Source organism: Kwoniella mangroviensis, chromosome 2 (genome assembly GCF_000507465.2).
Source record: "Kwoniella mangroviensis CBS 8507 chromosome 2, whole genome shotgun sequence".
Lineage (NCBI taxonomy): Eukaryota > Fungi > Basidiomycota > Tremellomycetes > Tremellales > Cryptococcaceae > Kwoniella > Kwoniella mangrovensis.
Genome location: NC_088828.1, coordinates 1,700,866 through 1,719,604, shown reverse-complemented (window position 1 = coordinate 1,719,604; position 18,739 = coordinate 1,700,866). Strand labels below are relative to the sequence as shown.

The 18,739-nt window shown below is 44.1% G+C and overlaps 7 protein-coding genes across 7 annotated transcripts; 5 read left to right on the top strand and 2 right to left on the bottom strand.

Moving 5' to 3' along the window:
- Positions 1–71: 71 nt before the first annotated feature.
- Positions 72–431, top strand: I203_107505 (uncharacterized protein; the record flags this gene model as incomplete). The annotated part of the gene is made up of 2 exons (XM_065518204.1): positions 72–183; positions 229–431. 2 exons carry the CDS (start codon positions 72–74, stop codon positions 429–431), a joined length of 315 nt encoding a protein of 104 aa, XP_065372934.1.
- A 580-nt stretch (positions 432–1,011) lies between these two features.
- Positions 1,012–2,368, bottom strand: I203_107504 (uncharacterized protein; the record flags this gene model as incomplete). The annotated part of the gene is made up of 2 exons (XM_019145585.1): positions 1,012–2,234; positions 2,311–2,368. 2 exons carry the CDS (start codon positions 2,366–2,368, stop codon positions 1,012–1,014), a joined length of 1,281 nt encoding a protein of 426 aa, XP_019005404.1.
- Positions 2,369–3,093: 725 nt separating this feature from the next.
- Positions 3,094–4,612, top strand: I203_107503 (ATP phosphoribosyltransferase; the record flags this gene model as incomplete). The annotated part of the gene is made up of 3 exons (XM_019145584.1): positions 3,094–3,368; positions 3,638–4,002; positions 4,215–4,612. 3 exons carry the CDS (start codon positions 3,094–3,096, stop codon positions 4,610–4,612), a joined length of 1,038 nt encoding a protein of 345 aa, XP_019005403.1.
- An 800-nt stretch (positions 4,613–5,412) lies between these two features.
- On the top strand, positions 5,413–8,528 carry I203_107502 (uncharacterized protein; the record flags this gene model as incomplete). The annotated part of the gene is made up of 12 exons (XM_019145583.1): positions 5,413–5,522; positions 5,692–5,792; positions 5,874–5,962; positions 6,049–6,136; positions 6,246–6,356; positions 6,443–6,502; positions 6,570–6,771; positions 6,838–6,946; positions 7,013–7,069; positions 7,125–7,184; positions 7,246–7,275; positions 7,335–8,528. 12 exons carry the CDS (start codon positions 5,413–5,415, stop codon positions 8,526–8,528), a joined length of 2,211 nt encoding a protein of 736 aa, XP_019005402.1.
- Positions 8,529–9,178: 650 nt separating this feature from the next.
- On the top strand, positions 9,179–10,786 carry I203_107501 (uncharacterized protein; the record flags this gene model as incomplete). Its single annotated transcript, XM_065518203.1, has 2 exons — positions 9,179–9,799; positions 9,899–10,786. 2 exons carry the CDS (start codon positions 9,179–9,181, stop codon positions 10,784–10,786), a joined length of 1,509 nt encoding a protein of 502 aa, XP_065372933.1.
- A 103-nt stretch (positions 10,787–10,889) lies between these two features.
- Positions 10,890–12,253, top strand: I203_107500 (uncharacterized protein; the record flags this gene model as incomplete). The annotated part of the gene is made up of 4 exons (XM_019145582.2): positions 10,890–11,372; positions 11,456–11,941; positions 12,025–12,126; positions 12,203–12,253. The coding sequence occupies 4 exons, from the start codon at positions 10,890–10,892 to the stop codon at positions 12,251–12,253; spliced, it is 1,122 nt and encodes a 373-aa protein (XP_019005401.2).
- Positions 12,254–12,635: 382 nt separating this feature from the next.
- I203_107499 (uncharacterized protein) lies at positions 12,636–17,844 on the bottom strand (the record flags this gene model as incomplete). The annotated part of the gene is made up of 10 exons (XM_019145581.2): positions 12,636–13,206; positions 13,325–13,480; positions 13,771–14,023; positions 14,104–14,124; positions 14,188–14,294; positions 14,497–14,527; positions 14,620–14,909; positions 15,307–15,444; positions 15,542–16,352; positions 16,467–17,844. 10 exons carry the CDS (start codon positions 17,842–17,844, stop codon positions 12,636–12,638), a joined length of 3,756 nt encoding a protein of 1,251 aa, XP_019005400.2.
- Positions 17,845–18,739: the final 895 nt, after the last annotated feature.

Below are 18,739 nucleotides of genomic sequence, written 5' to 3'. Positions count from 1 at the left end.
CTTAGATTTCCCTGCCTATCAATGACCTTCCCAATTTTTTCTCTTGTGACATCTAGTTGATTTGAAACAAAATGTCTACCACAGCCTCTAAAGATAATACCGACAGCAACACCCAAAGCACCACCGACGGTGCCTCACAAGGTGCTGTCCCAGAGAGGCAAGATACCGGAGCTTCTACAGGAAGTTCTGACTGCGGATCGGAAGGAGAACAGATCTGAGACGATGGAGATCTCACTTTCGAACCTGGTAATATCAGTCATGCTCCGACTTGGGGTACTAAATATAGTGAGGTGAGAGATGATCCTGGGCCTGATAATTGGGCAGCACAACATCAAGTACAACAGCAACAGCAACAGCAAGATCCACCACCACAACCACAACAACAACAACAACAAGGTGAAGAGAACAACGTCCAAGGAGGGAATAATTAGATACAGTACCCTTCAATCTCCAATATTGAGTGGCGAACTGCATTGTACTTGGATGGATTCATACACATCATCATTTCCATTCGTGCAGATTGGTGGCATGTCATGATGATAAGACTAATTAGGTGACTTGTTACATGCATATGATGAAGTGAATTTTGTCTTGCTTATACTCGTAAAATACAAAAAGGCTAAAAACCGAACTGAGGCTATGTTACTTATGTGACATCAAGTCGAATTATCCCAAAGGGTAAAAGACGATTTACATACACTGAAGAATAAGGATTTCGGAGAAAAATCCTTTGAACTAGACTATATATATATCATTCACTGAGAGTCAAAGATCGAATGATTATCTTCATTCTTGCTTCCTTGTTTCCACCTGCCACGATACTCTTTCTTGACTCATTGCTCATTTCATCATCTTCTCTTCTCATGCACCTTGTAACTCTTGCTACCCATTAACTCTACTCTGACCAAAGATAAGAATACATTTTACGCAACCCCTTACACAACTTGGATGAACTTTCCTCCTCCATGTTTTCACCGTACTCGCCAGTTCCATATCTTGTCTCGTCCTTAACTAATCCTCAACCACCTCGACTCTCTCCAGGTAACTTTCCGGTACCAACCCGACTTTCTCATCTATACCTATAATCTTGCCATTTTGAATATTCACTCTTCTAGCAATGACCCAACCTGGATCACCATTCCCTCTTCCCACAAGATTCACCAAATCACCTTCTTGGAGATTCATTTCGCTCGAGCTTAATGCCTGGAACGGATAGGCCGCACGATAATACCCCTTGGGTTCTATGGAGGGTGAAAGTGGTTCGAGTATATTGTAAGAGTACGAAGATGTCGAAGCTGAGGGACTCAACCCGGAATCGGATTGAGCAGGTGACGAATAATATTGATCGTCCCCTTCATCGTCGGATATATCATCATCTTCATCGTCATCTTCGAATGTCGGTCTATCATTTTTATCTTGAGCAGATCTGTTTCTCCAACCTCCCAAAAAACCAAATCCACCCCAACCCCCTCCCCCTCCCGCTCCACTTGACGAACTTTCCGCGGGATCACCTTTCCAAGGCCATTTGAACACATTTGAATTCGATTCACTTGCATTCCCCTCATCTTCTATCGTACCTTTACCATGATACCTCTCGTCCGTAGATGGGTATGCGAAATCACGGATTATAACAGAAGGTAAGATGACTTGAAATGATTCAGTCGGAGTATCGCCCCACGATGATTGCATCATTTGCGATGCGGATGCAGAAGTAGAGGCAGATATATCTTGTTCGCTATGTTCAGGTATTGGTAATGTACTTGAATCTTTTTGATCTTCGGAAGAAGGGGTGGAAGTTGACGATTCAGGTAATGTTATATTTGTTCCAAGCATAGATTTAGGTCTGACTTTTGATGATGCCCTCGATCTCGATTTGGGTTTCGGTCCTTTAGCCGTAGATGACGAAGCTGAAGAGGAAGATACTCTTCTGTTAGACGAGGCTGAGAGAGAACCGGAACGATCCCTGAGAGAAGAGTCGAATTGCGTTGAAGGTGGTCTGGAAGATGCCGGAGAGGCTGGAGCTGGACGGGAAGAAGTAAGTGATGGTGTGGTGGATTGTCTCTTGGATGGTGAGGATTGGGGTGAAGCGAGATCGATTATACCGGAATGAGAATGAGAAGGAGTGGGCTGTAGTGGATGGGGTGGTTCTGTTGATTTGGAGCCGGACGATGGACCAGCTGAAGGTTTCAAAGAGGAGGTCGTGATTGGTTCTTGAGCTGAGGCAGGTGTTGATGCTAAGTTTGTCATAGTGAAATGTTATGAGCTCATACGATCTGCAGCATATGAGTACGACTTTGACATAATACTCACTTGACGGTTTCCCATCCTCCTCAATAACTGGTTTCCCCATAGCTGGATCACCTGACATGATGAACGGATGTCGCAACTTCCCAAGTAGATGAGTATGAGCAAGAAGATGTAACAGTGTGCCAGACACTAAATATTGGACGGATGCATGTATCCCAGCCAGCGGAAGAATGACTTCTAACCTCGTGTATAAGTCGTTTCGTATTTCGTTGAAAGGGAATTATCAGATTGTGTAGGTCCTTGGTACGCCAAATATGTGCGATTATTGTACACGTATTCTCGATGAGCGAGGGTTACCTACAGATATTGTGTTGGCTTTCTTGGTGTTAGTTGAGCGAAGATGAGGACTATTCAAGTTGTTGTTGCTTGCTTTCTACTCATTGCAGATCAACTCTCACCGTCTCCCTCTTGCTTGCGTTTCAACAAAAGAACGCAACTAACAGATGTGCGCGTATTCACGTGGTATTTACTTGAATCCGCATGCCTATCACAAGCTCTCAGGAACGGCTTCTCGCAGGCCTGATCGTGTTTACCCTGGATAAATGTTGAATCGATCAAATGTTGCTGGTTTTCCATCAAAATATCGAAATGACTGAGAATGGATGGATGGATGGATGGATGGATGGATGGACGTCATGGATTGGAATTAAAATAAAGATACTCCTTCATTTTGCTTTTCGTACGGCAATTAATTATAATAAAGTGCAAGATAAAAGCGGCTAGATTTGCTGCACCTCATCGAAACTCTGTCTTTCCATCTTTCTGACTAACATCCGCCAAGCCAACATGTCCGGTATCTCTTCGCTCTTACCTTCCACCACCGTCACCCCCCAAGCAACCGAACCTTCAGCAATGGGCGGTCGAGCCTCCAAGTCCTCTTTCGGTGCAGAATCGACCATGTCTTTATTAGTTGATTCATTAAAAGATAGATTGTTGTTCGCCGTACCTAAAAAAGGTAGATTGATGGAAAAGACTCTGGAACTCCTAGCAGGAGCGGATATCAAATACAACAGAGCTCATAGATTGGATGTCGCTTTAGTACAGAATCATCCAATTGCCTTGTGAGTGATCCCTGCATTTTGAAACGATCATGCTCTATCTCTGTAATATAAACAACTCTGAGTGATGGTGTACATTTCCTTGTTCATGATGTTTTGTCAAACTTGCTTTCGGTGTATTGCGCACGTTTCTTGATAATTTGTTCGCCGGTCTACACCTTTTCCCTCATCCACAACACAACTTGTATCTCTGTATCCTCCCTATCTACGAGAGTCATACCTGAAACATCTTCGAATTTGCAAAATGCTAATCTCCCATTTCTTCTACTCAGAGTCTTCCTCCCAGCCGCCGACATCCCACGGTTCGTAGCCCTCGGATCAGTCGCATTGGGAATAACAGGCCAGGACGTCATTGCCGAATCGACTCATTCCGAACAGATTGAAGAACTACTGCAATTAGGATTTGGCAAATGCTCTTTACAAGTTCAAGTACCTGTCACTGGACCTATCCAGACTGTTGAGGGATTATCCGGAGGAAGGATAGCCACTTCGTTTGAAGTTTTGGCTGGAGAGTTGTTCAACGGTAAAGAAGGTGTGGATTCTAAGACTGGAAAGCAGACAAAGGTCGAATATGTAGGTGGGAGTGTTGAGGCTGCTTGTGCGTTGGGTATGGCAGATGGTATCGTTGATTTGGTTGGTGAGTACAAATTACCTCGATCATGTTACCTCAAAGTACCAGATGTGTGTACTGCAAATCGCACCCGTCTTATTGTATTATATTGACACCGCATGATGATGTGGATGGGAGTCGACAAGTTACAGTGAACTTCTACGTCTATCGTAATCAAGGATGGAATATGAAAATAAAAAGCAAAGAAATCAATGCTAACCCATTACTTCTCTTTGCAGAATCCGGAGATACCATGCGAGCAGCAGGTCTTCACGCCATCCACACCCTCATGAAATCAGAAGCAGTCCTAATCACATCCAAAACCCCTCACCCAAGCTTGACACCCGATTTACAATCTTTGATCCCATTGATCAAATCTCGTTTCGCCGGTGTGTTAGCCTCGAAGAAATACGTCTATGCATCTTACAATATTGAGAGAAAATATCTGGACAAGGCTCTGGTCATCACACCTGGACGAAGGGCTGCTACCGTATCTCCATTAGAGACTGAGGGTTGGGTAGCGGTCTCGTCAATGGTAGAAAGGAAAGAAGTAGCGAAGGTCATGGACGAATTGGAGAAGACTGGTGCCGAGGATATACTCATCTTCGCATTGGATAACTGCAGAGTAGGAGTCTAGTGCTGCCTTATATATAGAGCTGGATAATAGTAGATCTGTGTATATACCATTCACATCATGCATTTCATACAACCGGGGTACATGTATGTGTATACTCATGTATATGTGGCATAAAAATAGTAGTAGCCATGAAAGTGGGGAAGGCAAGTCACGTGATGAAAGGTGGTTACGCTTGGACGCTCGCTTGTAACGTTGTTCTAGGTTCCAGGAGTTTGGTGGTTTGGTGGTTTTTGGATTTAACGTGCATAATCAGAATTTGGATCAGATTGGATTGATATATGGGTGCCAAATTGGATCATTTTAGTAACGTCAGATCAGATCAGGTAGAATCAGATAGCTTGGAGAATACAGCAACCTTTCACCATATCTGAATAGACCATCTTGATAATAATTACTCCCCTCGAGAGAAACCCATACGACACACAACAGCCCCTCAGCTCAGCTCAGCTCGCTTGACGACAAAAGAAATTCGCGTCATCAACTTGTTTTGGCATACATCAATATAGCATCAGTCGTCTTCAAGTGACATCAGAAACTGAGATCTGAGTGACCAGTAGCATATAGAGTAGAAGAATACCAGAACCTGTGTGCGGTCGGGTAGTTTAGATCAATCGTCAGCTCGGTAAGCCGAATCATACTTGTACTCCTACATCAATCAATCCATACTTCTCAGTATCCCACCTCTGCAAAGTTCTTGCGACCATCAGATTGTAGAGCACAATTAACGGTGGATATTTGTTATTGTTAAAACCAGATTTCACCCTATTTTGAATCATCCCACCCCTCCAATCCCAGACAAAATGCACCCCGGTGTATTACATCGAAGATTCTTAAATGATCTGTCGACTTCGTTGTTCAGCTTTGTGCTGCCCCTCTTACCGACGAGCGAAGAGTTGAATGTGAAAGAGGAGTGAGTCTAGACTTCTATGTCCCTTTTGATTGACCCAGAATTGTTCCAAAATCAAAAGCGTGAACCCCTGTATTTGGATCAACCGCATTATATACTATAGGGTCAAATGCAATAATCAATTCAACATTTACGACATGGAAGCTGATCATGCTATCTGTGTTGTGTCTAGAGTACGAGGTCTGATTGAAAAATTGATCAAAACACTCGAACCTTCCGCACGTCTATTGAGCTTTGGAAGTAGTTGTAATTCATTTGGGTTAAGGAATTCAGGTAAGTGGAGTCGAATCTTCTCTACCCTTCCCCGCGTTTGAAGGTTCTATCAATATTGATCATGTTTTTGTATTTGGGTAGATATGGATCTGGTAGTATTGATCGATGATCCAAATGCTACTATCGAACCTGGAAATTTCGTTGAATCAATGGCTTCTCTTCTCGAACGCGTAAGTACCAAAAGTTCCAAGCACATCCTTGCCTCTAGCATTGCCAAGAAAACGATAATGACTAACGTCACGGTGTTCATTTATAGGAAACAAATTTTAATGTCAAGCCCTTACCAAGAGCTAGAATACCTATACTGAAACTGGAATTAGCCCCTTCACCTGCTTTGCCTTTTGGTAAGTTTCGAATGATATCCATTTGCCCGTAATATAATACCAATCTAAATGACGCGACGATTATCTGGGATGTGAGTGGCAGCTGATGATTTGGACTTGGGATCCTCAGGTATCGCTTGTGATATTGGGATTGAGAACAGGTTGGCTATTGAAAATACGAGGTTGTTGTTGACTTATGCTACGATTGATCCTGCTCGAGTCAGGACATTGGTGTTATTCCGTGAGTACCTCAACAATTTCTACAATAGCATGAATATCAAACGTATCTATCGGGAATTTTGCTGATATTGGCATACAATTGTTCAGTCAAAGTCTGGTCAAAGAGACGTAGGATCAACTCACCATACCGAGGTACATTATCTTCATGTAAGTATAATGACCCAAACTTGTTCCTCCGTATAGTAGGGATTTTTTGGTTGACGTGACACAATAGACGGTTTCACCCTTATGGTACTCTATTATCTCGTGCATGTCAAACAACCCCCGGTATTACCGAACTTACAACGTATCATGCCCATGAGACCGATGGAAGAAGAGGAAGTCATGCTCGAAGGTAGAAATGTGTATTTCTTTGATGATGTCGAAACCCTAAGGAGGGAATGGAGTTCAGTCAATTTCGAAAGTGTCGGAGAATTGTAAGCGAATTTGTGCCCGTAATCATACAGTCAACTGATTGATTGCCTTTCTTTTTATTGTTTAAGGCTCATCGACTTCTTCCGCTTCTTCTCACATGATTTCCAATTTAATAATTCTGTGCTATCGCTGCGAGCTGGTCAGTTGACGAAGGAGAGTAAAGGTTGGGTCAACGATGTCAGTATCACGTGGTCGGAATTCTTGAGTTGGAGACATTAAATGCTGATTCTCATCCCCTTTCAGATCGATGTCGGAGGGTTGAACGAGATGGCTAGAGACCGTAATAGACTATGTATCGAGGTGAGTTCATCCATGATCACGAGGATCTCGGTATAGCAGCTGACATTAATTGTAGGATCCATTCGAGATTACCTATAATGTTGCCAGAACGGTGACGAAAGATGGATTGTATACGGTACGTTCAGGGCTTGTGATCAATCGATCATGCAATTGTTAAATCAGGTTCTTTCTTACAGATCCGAGGAGAATTTATGCGAGCCACTCGAGTAAGTGATCACATATTCAACTCATTCCCATGGATTGAGCTGACCAACCTATCTTTCAGATCCTTACTCAACGACCGGATCGAGCCGTCCTTGCTCTCGCTGAATTATGTAGAGAAAGAGACGACGACTTACATAGAGCTCCAAGATCCGCTTCTCCCGCTCCTCGAGCTTTGTCCGCCACTCGAGGGCAGTTTTCCAATCCTCACGTAAACAACGGATACCGAAGTCACTCTCAAGTTCCGTTTGATCGATTCGGTGGAGGACCTTTGCTTGATGCACCTAACGCACGAAGAGGTCAACAGAACGATGACGACTTCCCTGAGTACTCAGCCCAAGATCTGTGGCTCCAGAGTCAAGGATCGAATCTTGGTGGTGTAGGAGGACTGGGATTAGGATTCGATGATCTTGGACTTAGTGAACGAGGTGGAAGAGGTAGAGACACGGGTACGAGGGGATTGGAAACTCCCGGAGGTGCTTATAGGGGAGCACCAACGTCTCGAAGATCAGCATCAGCATATGAAGGTGGGAATGGCCCTACGTCAGGAACGATAAGTGCTCCATTGAGTCCTCATCGATTGTATGCCCAACTGGAATTAGGCAAGGGATTACAACCTCACTCATCATCGGCATCGGCTTCCGGTAACAATCCTTCTTCTTCCTCTTCAAGTGCTTGGCCGGGGTATGATCCCAGATTACATGCTAGTCCAGGTATGCCTATGGACAGGATAAGTGGACCTGGACCTTCTCGAATCGGCACTCAAGTTGGTGGAAATGGGAATTCCAGAAGTCCCAATTCTGCTCCACCCGCTCCCAATGGTAGATCACAGGGATTACAATTAGGTGGTGTATCAAAAGGTCATCTCGATACTCTACCTGCGTTCAAACCATTCGATTCTACTCCTGCAACTTTGGTACCTCCTCCACCGGGTTCAGTGAAATCTTCAATCAAACCTCCCCCTTCAGTGAGACAATCCCAAAGTTCAGCAGTCGCTCAATCGAATAGAAGTCTGACAAAGGCGAAAGAACAAGATACGCCTGCGAATTTCATCTCGCCAAGCACGTTGCTATCGCCTGCTAATGAGAGCACCCCTCTACCGGGTGTGGGTGTGGAAAGCTTGACGAATTCGTTTGGTCAACTTGGAGTCGGAGTTGGAGTCGGTGCACCCCCTCCCTCGGCCAAAAGTATAGGCGGGGATGGACCGAAGGTTGTAGGAGAGGGGAATGAACATCCTGATCCTGCTACGGAGAAATGATAGTAGATACATGAGAAAGAGACACCTATATGGGATACATGATCTTGTCTTGGAATTGATCGATCAGAGTGGTTGCAGGTCATATGGGATTAGACAAAGAAATAAAGGAAGAGTGGAACGGAGCACAGATTCCTTATGCAGACGGAACAACAACGACCACAGCAGAAAAACAAAAGTAATTCAAATGAAACTTAGCATATGATCTTTTTCGTTAATCATGAACATATTAATCCATATATATACTTGCATCTTCTTTCCTTATTTCATCTTATCACAATTCAAACCCATCAATATATATATACATATATATATAGCATCTTTTCTCGTCTGCTTCTGACTGGTATGGAAAATCAATTGTATATGCATATGAGATCTTGGATTTGCAGAGGGCATACATCACTCGTTCAACATATCATTTCATGAGCAGTGTATTTTTGAATTCGTTCGATCTGACGCGTGTATTTTGACTTTTGCAACAATTAATTAATCCAACTAACTGATCAGACGTGACGTACTGTTGATATATCTTCTATCTTGCAATATCAGGACAAGCTCTGATGTCCAATTGATACCTTTTCGCCAGCTCCTATCATATCCTGAAAGCTACATGATCGTCTGTCCAATGCTAGTCCACTAATTGCGCCCCCAACATGGCCCCTCCATCTTTATCTCAGCACCCCTCAACATCATCGACCTCTTCGGATGAACCCATCTACATTCCACCTCCCTCCTCCAAAGCTGTACCTGGTCCATCGACTCATCTGAGCCTTCCAAAGCGATCGAAAGCTGAACCTAAATCTCTGGTTACTCTAGATGACGACGATGAAGAGGATGAAGATGAACCGGTATTTGTAGGAACGAAAATAAGCAACCTCGTTCAGAAATATAAGTTGAATCATGATGTGTTAGGTGATAGGGTTAAATCATCAAGTTCCTCTACGTCTGGATCACCTTCTGCTGCACCATCGACTAGTAAATCATCCAAGAAAGAAATTAAAGTGAATTCACGCTCAACCTCGGATACTTCTTCGAGAAAAGGTAAAAGTAAAGGCAAATCGAAGATCAATCAACCTATCACTATCATCGATGGGGAGGAAACAGAATGTACACAGTTACAACAACAACCATCCCTACCATTGTTACCTGATTTGGCACTTGTACCTCTACCCGTACCGGATTGGTTGGGTCGGACAGCTATACTGTTACCTTTGGATAGTTGCGTGGTATGTAAAATTAGGTTCAAGAAGACTGACTCGGGAGCTGCCAAGTGGGTGAGTTGAGTGTCGTGCACATCATTCTCCATCTGGCTCGTTTGAACGACTTGTATCTTGGAGGATAGAGACAGAGCTAATCGTGCTCTAATAATTTAGAGACACATATCAACCTGTCGTCCACCACTTTATCGACCACCAAACCCACCACCTGATCTCAAAAACCTAATCAACGAAGGGTTATTGCATGGTCAATCGAAATCTACTAAACCTACCTCCCTGCTTGATCTTCACGTTCGTCGATCAAACTCGTTGGAAGATGTTTCTTCGCCAAATAATAAAGGAAAGAAAAAGTCGATTTTGGGGTTGAAGAGTTTTACAAGTGTTAAAGCTACGCATGAGAGGTTGGAAGATGATTGGGAGAAACAAGTTAGAAGTAGATTAAAGGAATTTATAGGTGATTCAAGTCCACCACCTGAACCTGAATTCGAACTTGGATCGATATCAAAAACACCTTCACCAAAAACTTCTCCAAGTAAAAGGAAATTGAAAGGTACAGAACCTCGGAGCGATACAGAGGATGAGATGGACCTGTACCTACCTTCCACACAATCGTTAGGTGAATCTTCTCTAGCTCAAATGTATGCCAAACAATCACCTTCTGGTTCCCCTTCTGGTTCACCATCGAAATCACCTATAACACCCGTTGATTCCCCGGAACGTCAATCTGAAGATGAAGAGCACGCAGAATTTGATTTACCATTACCACCTTCTTCTCAGAAACGTCAATTTTCCCAAAGGGAAGAGTTTGATCCCGATGAAGAAGGAAACGATTTCTCGTGTATGGATGAAAATCCAGAAGAGAAAGGAGAAGGAGGAGTGGGAGATCGGACGAAGAAACCCTTTCGAGGATGGGGAGATCCGCGAGTCGATGAGGATCTCTCCCATAACGAAATCGACAATGACGAACGACTCTTCGCTCTTGGATGGGGAGGTGGGGGAACACCTATTGGAAGAACAGGAGGATGGACAGGTAGATTTGCGTAAATCACAATCTGGGGAGATTACTTCCACGCCTACACTTCAGAAACTTCTTAGTCTTTCATCTATACGTTCCACCACACCTACGCCCCGAGCATCGATATCGACGATGCGAAGAAGAGGACAATCGACTACACCCACTCCTGCTCAAATAGTGTATACTATCCCGTCTAGCTCACCGGAGATCGAAACGATCGACCAGAATGAGGATGAGGACAATTGGGGCGATGAAGCTGTACTTTCATGGGATGGAGCTCAGGGTGGCGATGGTCATGAAGAACGAGATAATGAGGATGATCAAGCTATATCTGTATCTTCTGTGGCACCGTCCGAAGCTGGACTCGATGAGGAAGAGGAAGATGAGGAAGAGTGGGGGAGGGATGCCTATTTGGAATGGGCCTGGGATGGGGACGATGTCAATGAAGAGGACGAGGCAGAAGGTCTGTCTGCCACTAGCGATGATGAACCTATGCCAGACCCAGATGCAGAAAATGCAGACGAAAATGAGGGGGTCGGAGAAGTAAAGACTACGGCTCAGTTGATACAGCGAGGTATGCCAGATTACTGCACATGGGAATTGAAGAAACTTCAAGTAAGTTTCATAGTTCACTTGATGTCTTTGAAAAGTCATTGTTGGGTCGAGTTCATTGATGGATGGATGGCATTTTTTCACAGAAACTGGTGACTGGATATGGATTTCGAACGAGTAATGATCATCAGGCATTAGAGAAGATAGCTATGGAATGTTGGAAAGCCATCAACCCGACTTTACTTCACCCTACCGCACATGACGAACCGAAATCGAAAACGAGCTCGACATCTAGAAAATCTGGTGAGAAGGATCCGACTGATGTGGCTAGTAGACAAAAAGAAAGAGAAAGAGAATCAAGTATCAGTTCAGCTGATGTACCTCTCGCTCAAGTGAAATCAAAGAAAGGTAAATCGAAATCAACCGCTATCAATGTGAAAGATAGTCAAGAAGAAACCCTTACAACATCGACGCGACGTCAAGACAAAACGAAAGCAAAGGCCAAAGAGAAAGATCAAGAGAGGGAGGAGCCAAAAGGGAAAGGTAAAGTGACGTATGAAGATTTGAGTAAGATGTTTTATAGGTTGATTATGGACGATCAAGAATTGTATTTGAGAATATTAAGATACGAGGTAAGTTTATGTTTCTGTATCTGCCTCGATTGAGTGCTCTGAATTATAGTTATTCGAAGCTGATGAGAGCAATTGTTATGTAGCCAATAAGCTTTGACGAGCTGATAAGTAAATCAATAGCTTCTGGTATAGATAAGGAGAAAAGAGGTTGGAAAAAGGATTTGAAAAGATACCTCGATTTGCAGGTGAGTATGATTTGGAATGCGCTCTTGGGAATTCCTGTCGTGAGATCGGCTTATCGTATCATGTTTTACTTTATAGAGCATCTCATTTTTCACTGAAGATCCAACTGGTCAACGAAGAAGACATTGATAAATCTATGATTCACGATCTACGATTCACGGTTTACTTCATATCCTATATACCCGACAATTCATTCTAACTGATGTACCAATCTACTCACTGTGTTAAAACTATCAAATCATCATCATAATTTCGGATTGTCCTGTACTGTTGGTCAAGTGGTTGTACAAGTAACTCCAAAATGCATATCAACATAATACATAACAGTATCATAAATTGACAAAACACTAACTTGGGCAATGTAATTCTTTTACCTGCCAAATGATAATCTGCCGAATTGATCTTCTACATACTTTATTGACCTTCATCAACAATCACATGATTTCCATATTCCTTCTCGAACCTATTGATTAACCTGAACAAAGTGTATGACGCTGGCATCGTATTTTTTTTACCTCCTCAGCCTTATAACAGGTTCTCCATATCCTCTAGGTCTAGCACCCTGCTGCCAAATAGTCGGTGTCGAACAAATGAAATGAATCTCCCAATTACCTACCACCCTACTTAATCTCAATTCACCCTCTCTGAATCTTCTTCTTTTCTCTCTTCGTCTTTTGATTAATCTCTCATCTTTACGCCATTGTCTTTCGATCCTAGGTAAATACATATCCTTCTTTCGTTGATATCGTTCTTCCTCATCTTCAGATAAATCATGGAAATTGTATTCATCATTTGAAGAATATTCTTCATCTGACCATTCGTCTGCGTGAGAATATCCCCTCTTGAGAGGTGGAGGTTCGATAGGAGGAGGGAGGATACGTTCGTTTGATTCTTCTGATGCTGCATAGATTTTGATTCCTCTAGGGGAGAAAAATGCCACAGCCCAAGAAGCTAACAGAGAATGGACTGCCTCGGACAGAACGGGTTCGGGACCCATACCTCTTCCACCACGAGCGTGAAGATGGAGAGGATGTCGAGCGTTGGTCAGTGCTTCTTGAGAGAGATCATCGATGAACCTTGACCTGAATTCATTCATGGAAAATGATTAGCTTGGTACGTTATGCAGGATTTCACACGACAGGATTTGATGATCATATCGCTGGATTGCGTTTTACCCACGAAATCCGGAATAGTACTCACCAATCTTCTTCATTGACATCATGACTGACCAACTCGGGTGGTAAATGCAATTGATGTGGATAATCCAAGCTCGAACAAGGTAATGAGAAAGGTTGAAAGGCGTCATATCGGAAATACGAATCTGATTTCGCGGGTGGTCGATCGAAACATGGTGGTCTAAAATCGAAGGTAAAATCCAATATATCAATATGCATGATCCAATGGTATATGCTTACAATAAGAAGTTCCCCCCCAGAAACACAAGACAAGAAAAGGGTGATTCGTTCTTCTTCTTTTTTCCCTCTACCTCACTCTTTTCTCGAGCCAATCTTCATTCCTCTATCTAGAGGTCAGATCACTTATCAATCCTCTTTTTGATACTTTCTTCCCAAATCTCCTCATATCCCCTCGGATCATCCAAATGACTCTTGGGACTAATCAAATAATAATTCAACCAGCCTACGTACTGATCAGGTCTACCCGTCCCATTCGAACTCAACGTACTTGACATTGATCTACTTCCCGTCCCTGTCATTGAGGATGTACCGTAAGAAGAGCTAAAAGGCATTTGTTGGATTTGAGTGGCGGTAGGTTGAGGAGGTACACCCGCTGCTTGGGCTGCTGCTGGTGCGGGAGGTGGGAGAGGTCCACCTGGTCCACCTGGAGGAGCGTTCGGTGCAGGATTGGTAGAAACTAAGGGACGTCCCCAACCGTCCCATCCTGCATATATCAAAAGCAATTAGAAGACATACCACTCATTGTCTCAAACAGAGCTTGATGATCATTCATGATTTACTCACCTTCAGGTAAATCGGGTGGTACTATAATAATCTCATTGAAGATGAGCTTGATCTCTCATGTTTGTTCATCGAACATCCACTCACACATCCTTCCATACTGATCAAAACCTTCTTGGCCCGGTCTAGCTATGAAGGGCAATCCGAATGGCATGGGCGGTAAAGCGGATGGATCAGGTGGTCGATATGGTTGACTGTGGTGTGAGGATCATGGACAAAGGTCAGCTCTCCTCATCTACTGTCATTGGACTTGGAAGAGGAAGAGCGGTCGACGATGTAATTTTTTGAGATATGTCACGGATCCTACAGAACTAGATGTGCAGTATGGGGGGGGGGATCTATGTGGTTCTTCACGGAATGATTATGTATGGTATGAATAATGAACAAATTGCATACCTTGAACCAACTCCACCAGGTCCAGCAAAATCTGCATCATATTCAACGACAACGGGCAAGAAAGGAAGGGTAGACAATCAATTCATGTTCATGTTCACAGTCACATTCCAGGACCTTGCGTACCTCTTCCCAACATATCTCTCCCGAACCTTCCAGGTAAGGAATCATACAATCCCATACCTGGTTGACCGGGTACCACACCAGGTATGGGAATGGCCATGGGCATTGACATTCCCATTGGCATTCCCATACCCATCATTGGCATACCCATCCCCATTCCCATACCTCCCATTCCCATTCCCATACCTCCCATCCCCATTCCCATCATGGGTGGACCGAACATTGGTGGACGTGTTGCGACTAGCGGTGGAGGTCTTGGATATAAAGCGGGTTGAATTGGTGGGTAAGGTGGTCTACGGATATGGTAATAAGAATGAAATGTTGGTACAAGGTAGAAGAATAATTTACGAAGAAAGTATAGAGTATATATAAGAATTACAAAAGAACAAAGGAGTACGAGATGAGATGCGATCCAGGTGAAAAGTTGAATCAACGTTTATCGGTGCGAGGGTTGGTGATGCAATCAGAGATAGAAAGAGGTCAGTGCGTTCATCCACATTAGTGTGTGTGTGTGTGTGTGTGTGTGTGTGTGTGTTGAACGGTCACTTTGACAACGGGATCCACTTGTCATACTATCCAAAAGCAGCATCCTTCTACTGGACATCCAGAGTATCCCGTTCGAATCGCAAAACAGAACAAAGGGAAAAGGGTGAAAGAAGTGGAAGAAGCAAAGTGGCACCAAGAACTCACCCCATACCTCCCATGCCCATGCCCATGCCCATGCCCATACCAGGAGGTTGTACACCACCCCCACCACCGTTAAATCTATTTTGGAATCTTTCTTTCGCCGCTTGTTCAATGACGGTCGGTGCAGGTGGATATGCATATCTAAAATTCAGATCCCATTCATCAATCAGCTTTCTATTCAATACTCAGAGCCATCCTCCTTTTCTCGCATGAATGCCGTAGTGTCGTAATAACTCACCTTTCAGATTTAGGGGGAGGTACACCCCCTCCGATAGGTTTATACGGGTTACCTTCCAATCCTTTCGAAGCCTCTTTAGCAGCTAATTTTTCAGCTAATTTCTTTTCCTTTTTCTCTCTTTTCTTACGTTCCTTCTCGGTCTCCAAAGGTAAGCCTTCTCCCGTATCTAATTCCAAACCTTTGGTTACTCCCGTATGATCCCTCATTCTAGCATGCAGATGTTCGTTGCCCTTTGAATCTCGATCAAGTTGAGCAGAGAGTGTAACGATGGTTTTGGGTCCTTCAGGTACTGGAGCAGGCGTATCTGTAGGTAAAGTAGGCGCAGGGGGAGGTGCGACAGTCGTAGGAGCAGGTATATACGTGGTAGCTGCTGGTACATAGGTCGTTTGGGTATATGCGGTCGGTGCAGCCATCGTAGGAGCTGCTGGTGGTGCTTGTACACCTGTATGATCCCTCAATCTTCCGTGTAGATGTTCGTTACCTTGAGAGTCTCGATCTAACTGAGCAGAGTACGTGACGATCGTCTTGGGACCTTGAGGTTGAGGAGCGATACTTGGTGCAGGCATCGTAGGCGGTGGTGGTGGAGAATGAATAGAACCAGGAGGAATAGTCGGGGATGGACCTTTGATAACTCCAGTATGATCTCTCATCCTAGCATGAAGATGTTCGTTACCTTGCGAGTCTCTATCCAGTTGAGCCGAGTAAGTGACAATTGTCTTTGGACCAGCGACCGTACCGGGAGGAGGCAGAGAGGGGAGAGTCTTTTTTATAGATGGAGGTGGTGTAGATTGAATCAAAGCTTGATAATCGACTACAACATGGTACAGAAAATGACATCATTAGTGTTCATTCTCATGCTCATGCTCATGCTCGTGCTTCTGTGCGGTGCGTTGTTTAGGCGATATCCAATGATAACAAAACTTACCCATTGGGATAGGTCTCAAACCAGCTTTAGTACCACTCCTCCTACCGGGTGTAGCAGTCAATGCATTACTTCTAGCACCGCCTATTCCTTTCGTCGTAGCGTTCCCAACGGTTGTAGCGGCCGTATCTACCTCTTCTTCCATTATGACCTCTTCGACCTCTTCATCGGAATCCACAGGAACAATTATCTTCTCGACAGTGGTAGTTTCGATAATCTTCGTAGGTTTCTTCTTACCGGATCCACCGGATCCTCCCGGAGAAGATTTGAATAAAGAAGGTAATTTCATCGGGGTGGGAGGTACGGGTGTGGCCGCTATAGAGTGAATGTCAGGTACAGGTGAAGGAGGAGGTAAAGTCTTAGGTTTAGATTTGATTGATTTGGCAGCAGCAGTAGAAGGAGGAGGAGGAGCGACAGATTTAGCTTTTGTTGATTTTGGTGGTGGAGGCGGTTCATCGATATTTTCAACGAATGGATTATCCGTCGATATGACTTTAGGAGTTTTGGGTGGTGAAGGAGGTCTTTTCTTTGTTGTTGTCGTAGTAGTTGTAGTTACCACTTTAGTTTCTTCTGTCACTTCCTCTTCTAATGGTGGTTCTTCAGCTTCCTCGACTACTGTCGGTGCAGGGGCGATGGATCTGGCTTTCGATTTGACTGATTTAATTGAGGATGGTTTAGGACTCGGTGGGATGATTGTAGGAGGTTTGATAGGTGTAGTAGGGACGACGAGTGGTGTAGATGTGACTGGTTCGTCAATTACCACTTCTTCCTGTTCGACTATCTCGGCGGGAGTAGGCTGAGGGATTATAATAGGCGCGGCAGGCGGAGCAAGAGCGGCCTGAGGGATGGTAACGTTCACGATGACGGGAGGTTGATGATGGTGTGAATGGGATGATTTGGCTGATTTGTGAGAAGGAGCTGGAGAGGCTGGCGGAGGTAGTTCTTTCACTGAGGGTGGTTTCACTGTTGGTGCTTTTGTCGAGGGCGCTTTGGCCGTAGGAGATTTATTATTAGAAGGTGGTTTCACCGTTGGCGGTTTGGATGAAGGTGGTTTGGCAGTCGGTGGAGCTGTAGGGGCTTTAACACTTTTAGATTTCGCACTTGCATTTGAAGGAGCCTTCTCTTCTTCCTCTTGATCAATCGGATCCGCAGGAATCTCTTTGACTTCTTTTATCTCTACTATCTCGGTTTTGGTTTCTTTGACGTTTCCTTCTGAATCTACCAATCTGGCATAATGCGAATGATGATGGTGGTGTTCATGGTCGTGATGATGATGTTGACTTGCTGGTCTATCTGGATCGGGAGCTTCCGTAGGAGGCTCGAAAGAATGTACGGTCGGAGGAGGGGCTTCGGTGGTAGGAGTCTTCTTCGTTTTCGCCATTACGATATTTTTTGACAAAGGGATCTAGACAGAAGGGTCACGAGGTGGCAAGAATATGAAAGTTGACAATGGAATAAGAAAGTTTTGACTTTGGGATATGAATGAAAGCGGGGTACTTGAGCGAAGTAATTGGCGATGGTGTCCTTTGACTTTGACACGATACCAGGAAATCGAAGAGGATATGTTATATGAGCTATATGAATGTGAATAGATTTAGTGAGAAATGGGAAATATCTTGTGTGCGCTTGATTAAGCTATAAGTATCAGCAGGTAATTGACGAGCAACGCGATAGTATCAGACAGGAAGTTGATACCATGCATGTTCAGAGGATGATAGATGATGAGGAAGGATGTTGAGGGTAGGAAGACAAACCGGATTCGGCGTGTTTTATTGTTGTTAGAGTGGTGTCAATCAACGGTGATGGTGAGTGCGCTTTTGTGCAAGGACAATAAACCTCCTTTGGGTCAAACTCATAGGGTCACTCAGCTGGGACGGGATCATCTTGATCACCAAAACCATCCACTTGCAGGAGACCTTTAGCTAAAGTGTCGCGCTGACTCTCCATATCATCCTACGACATAGAGCCAATCCTTCCTTCCATCAACCTACGAGCCGATCAACGTCGAGATCACGTTGTCGATGCGCGTGGACCTTCGACCTCGACCATGGTGTGTCTGAACCTGCAATTGCTTCCGCATGACTGTCCTTGCAAAATCAGGATGGATGAGGGCTGCTTCTTTCAGATGAGTGATAAGTAGCTTGTCCAATGTGAATGCAAATTTAGAAGCGAAACCAGGATATCCAAATTGAGCGATAACTTGAGGTAACTTATCAGCATCGATGCATGAATTCCAATAGCGAGTGATGCAGTATTTCCAACGGATATTCCGAGGT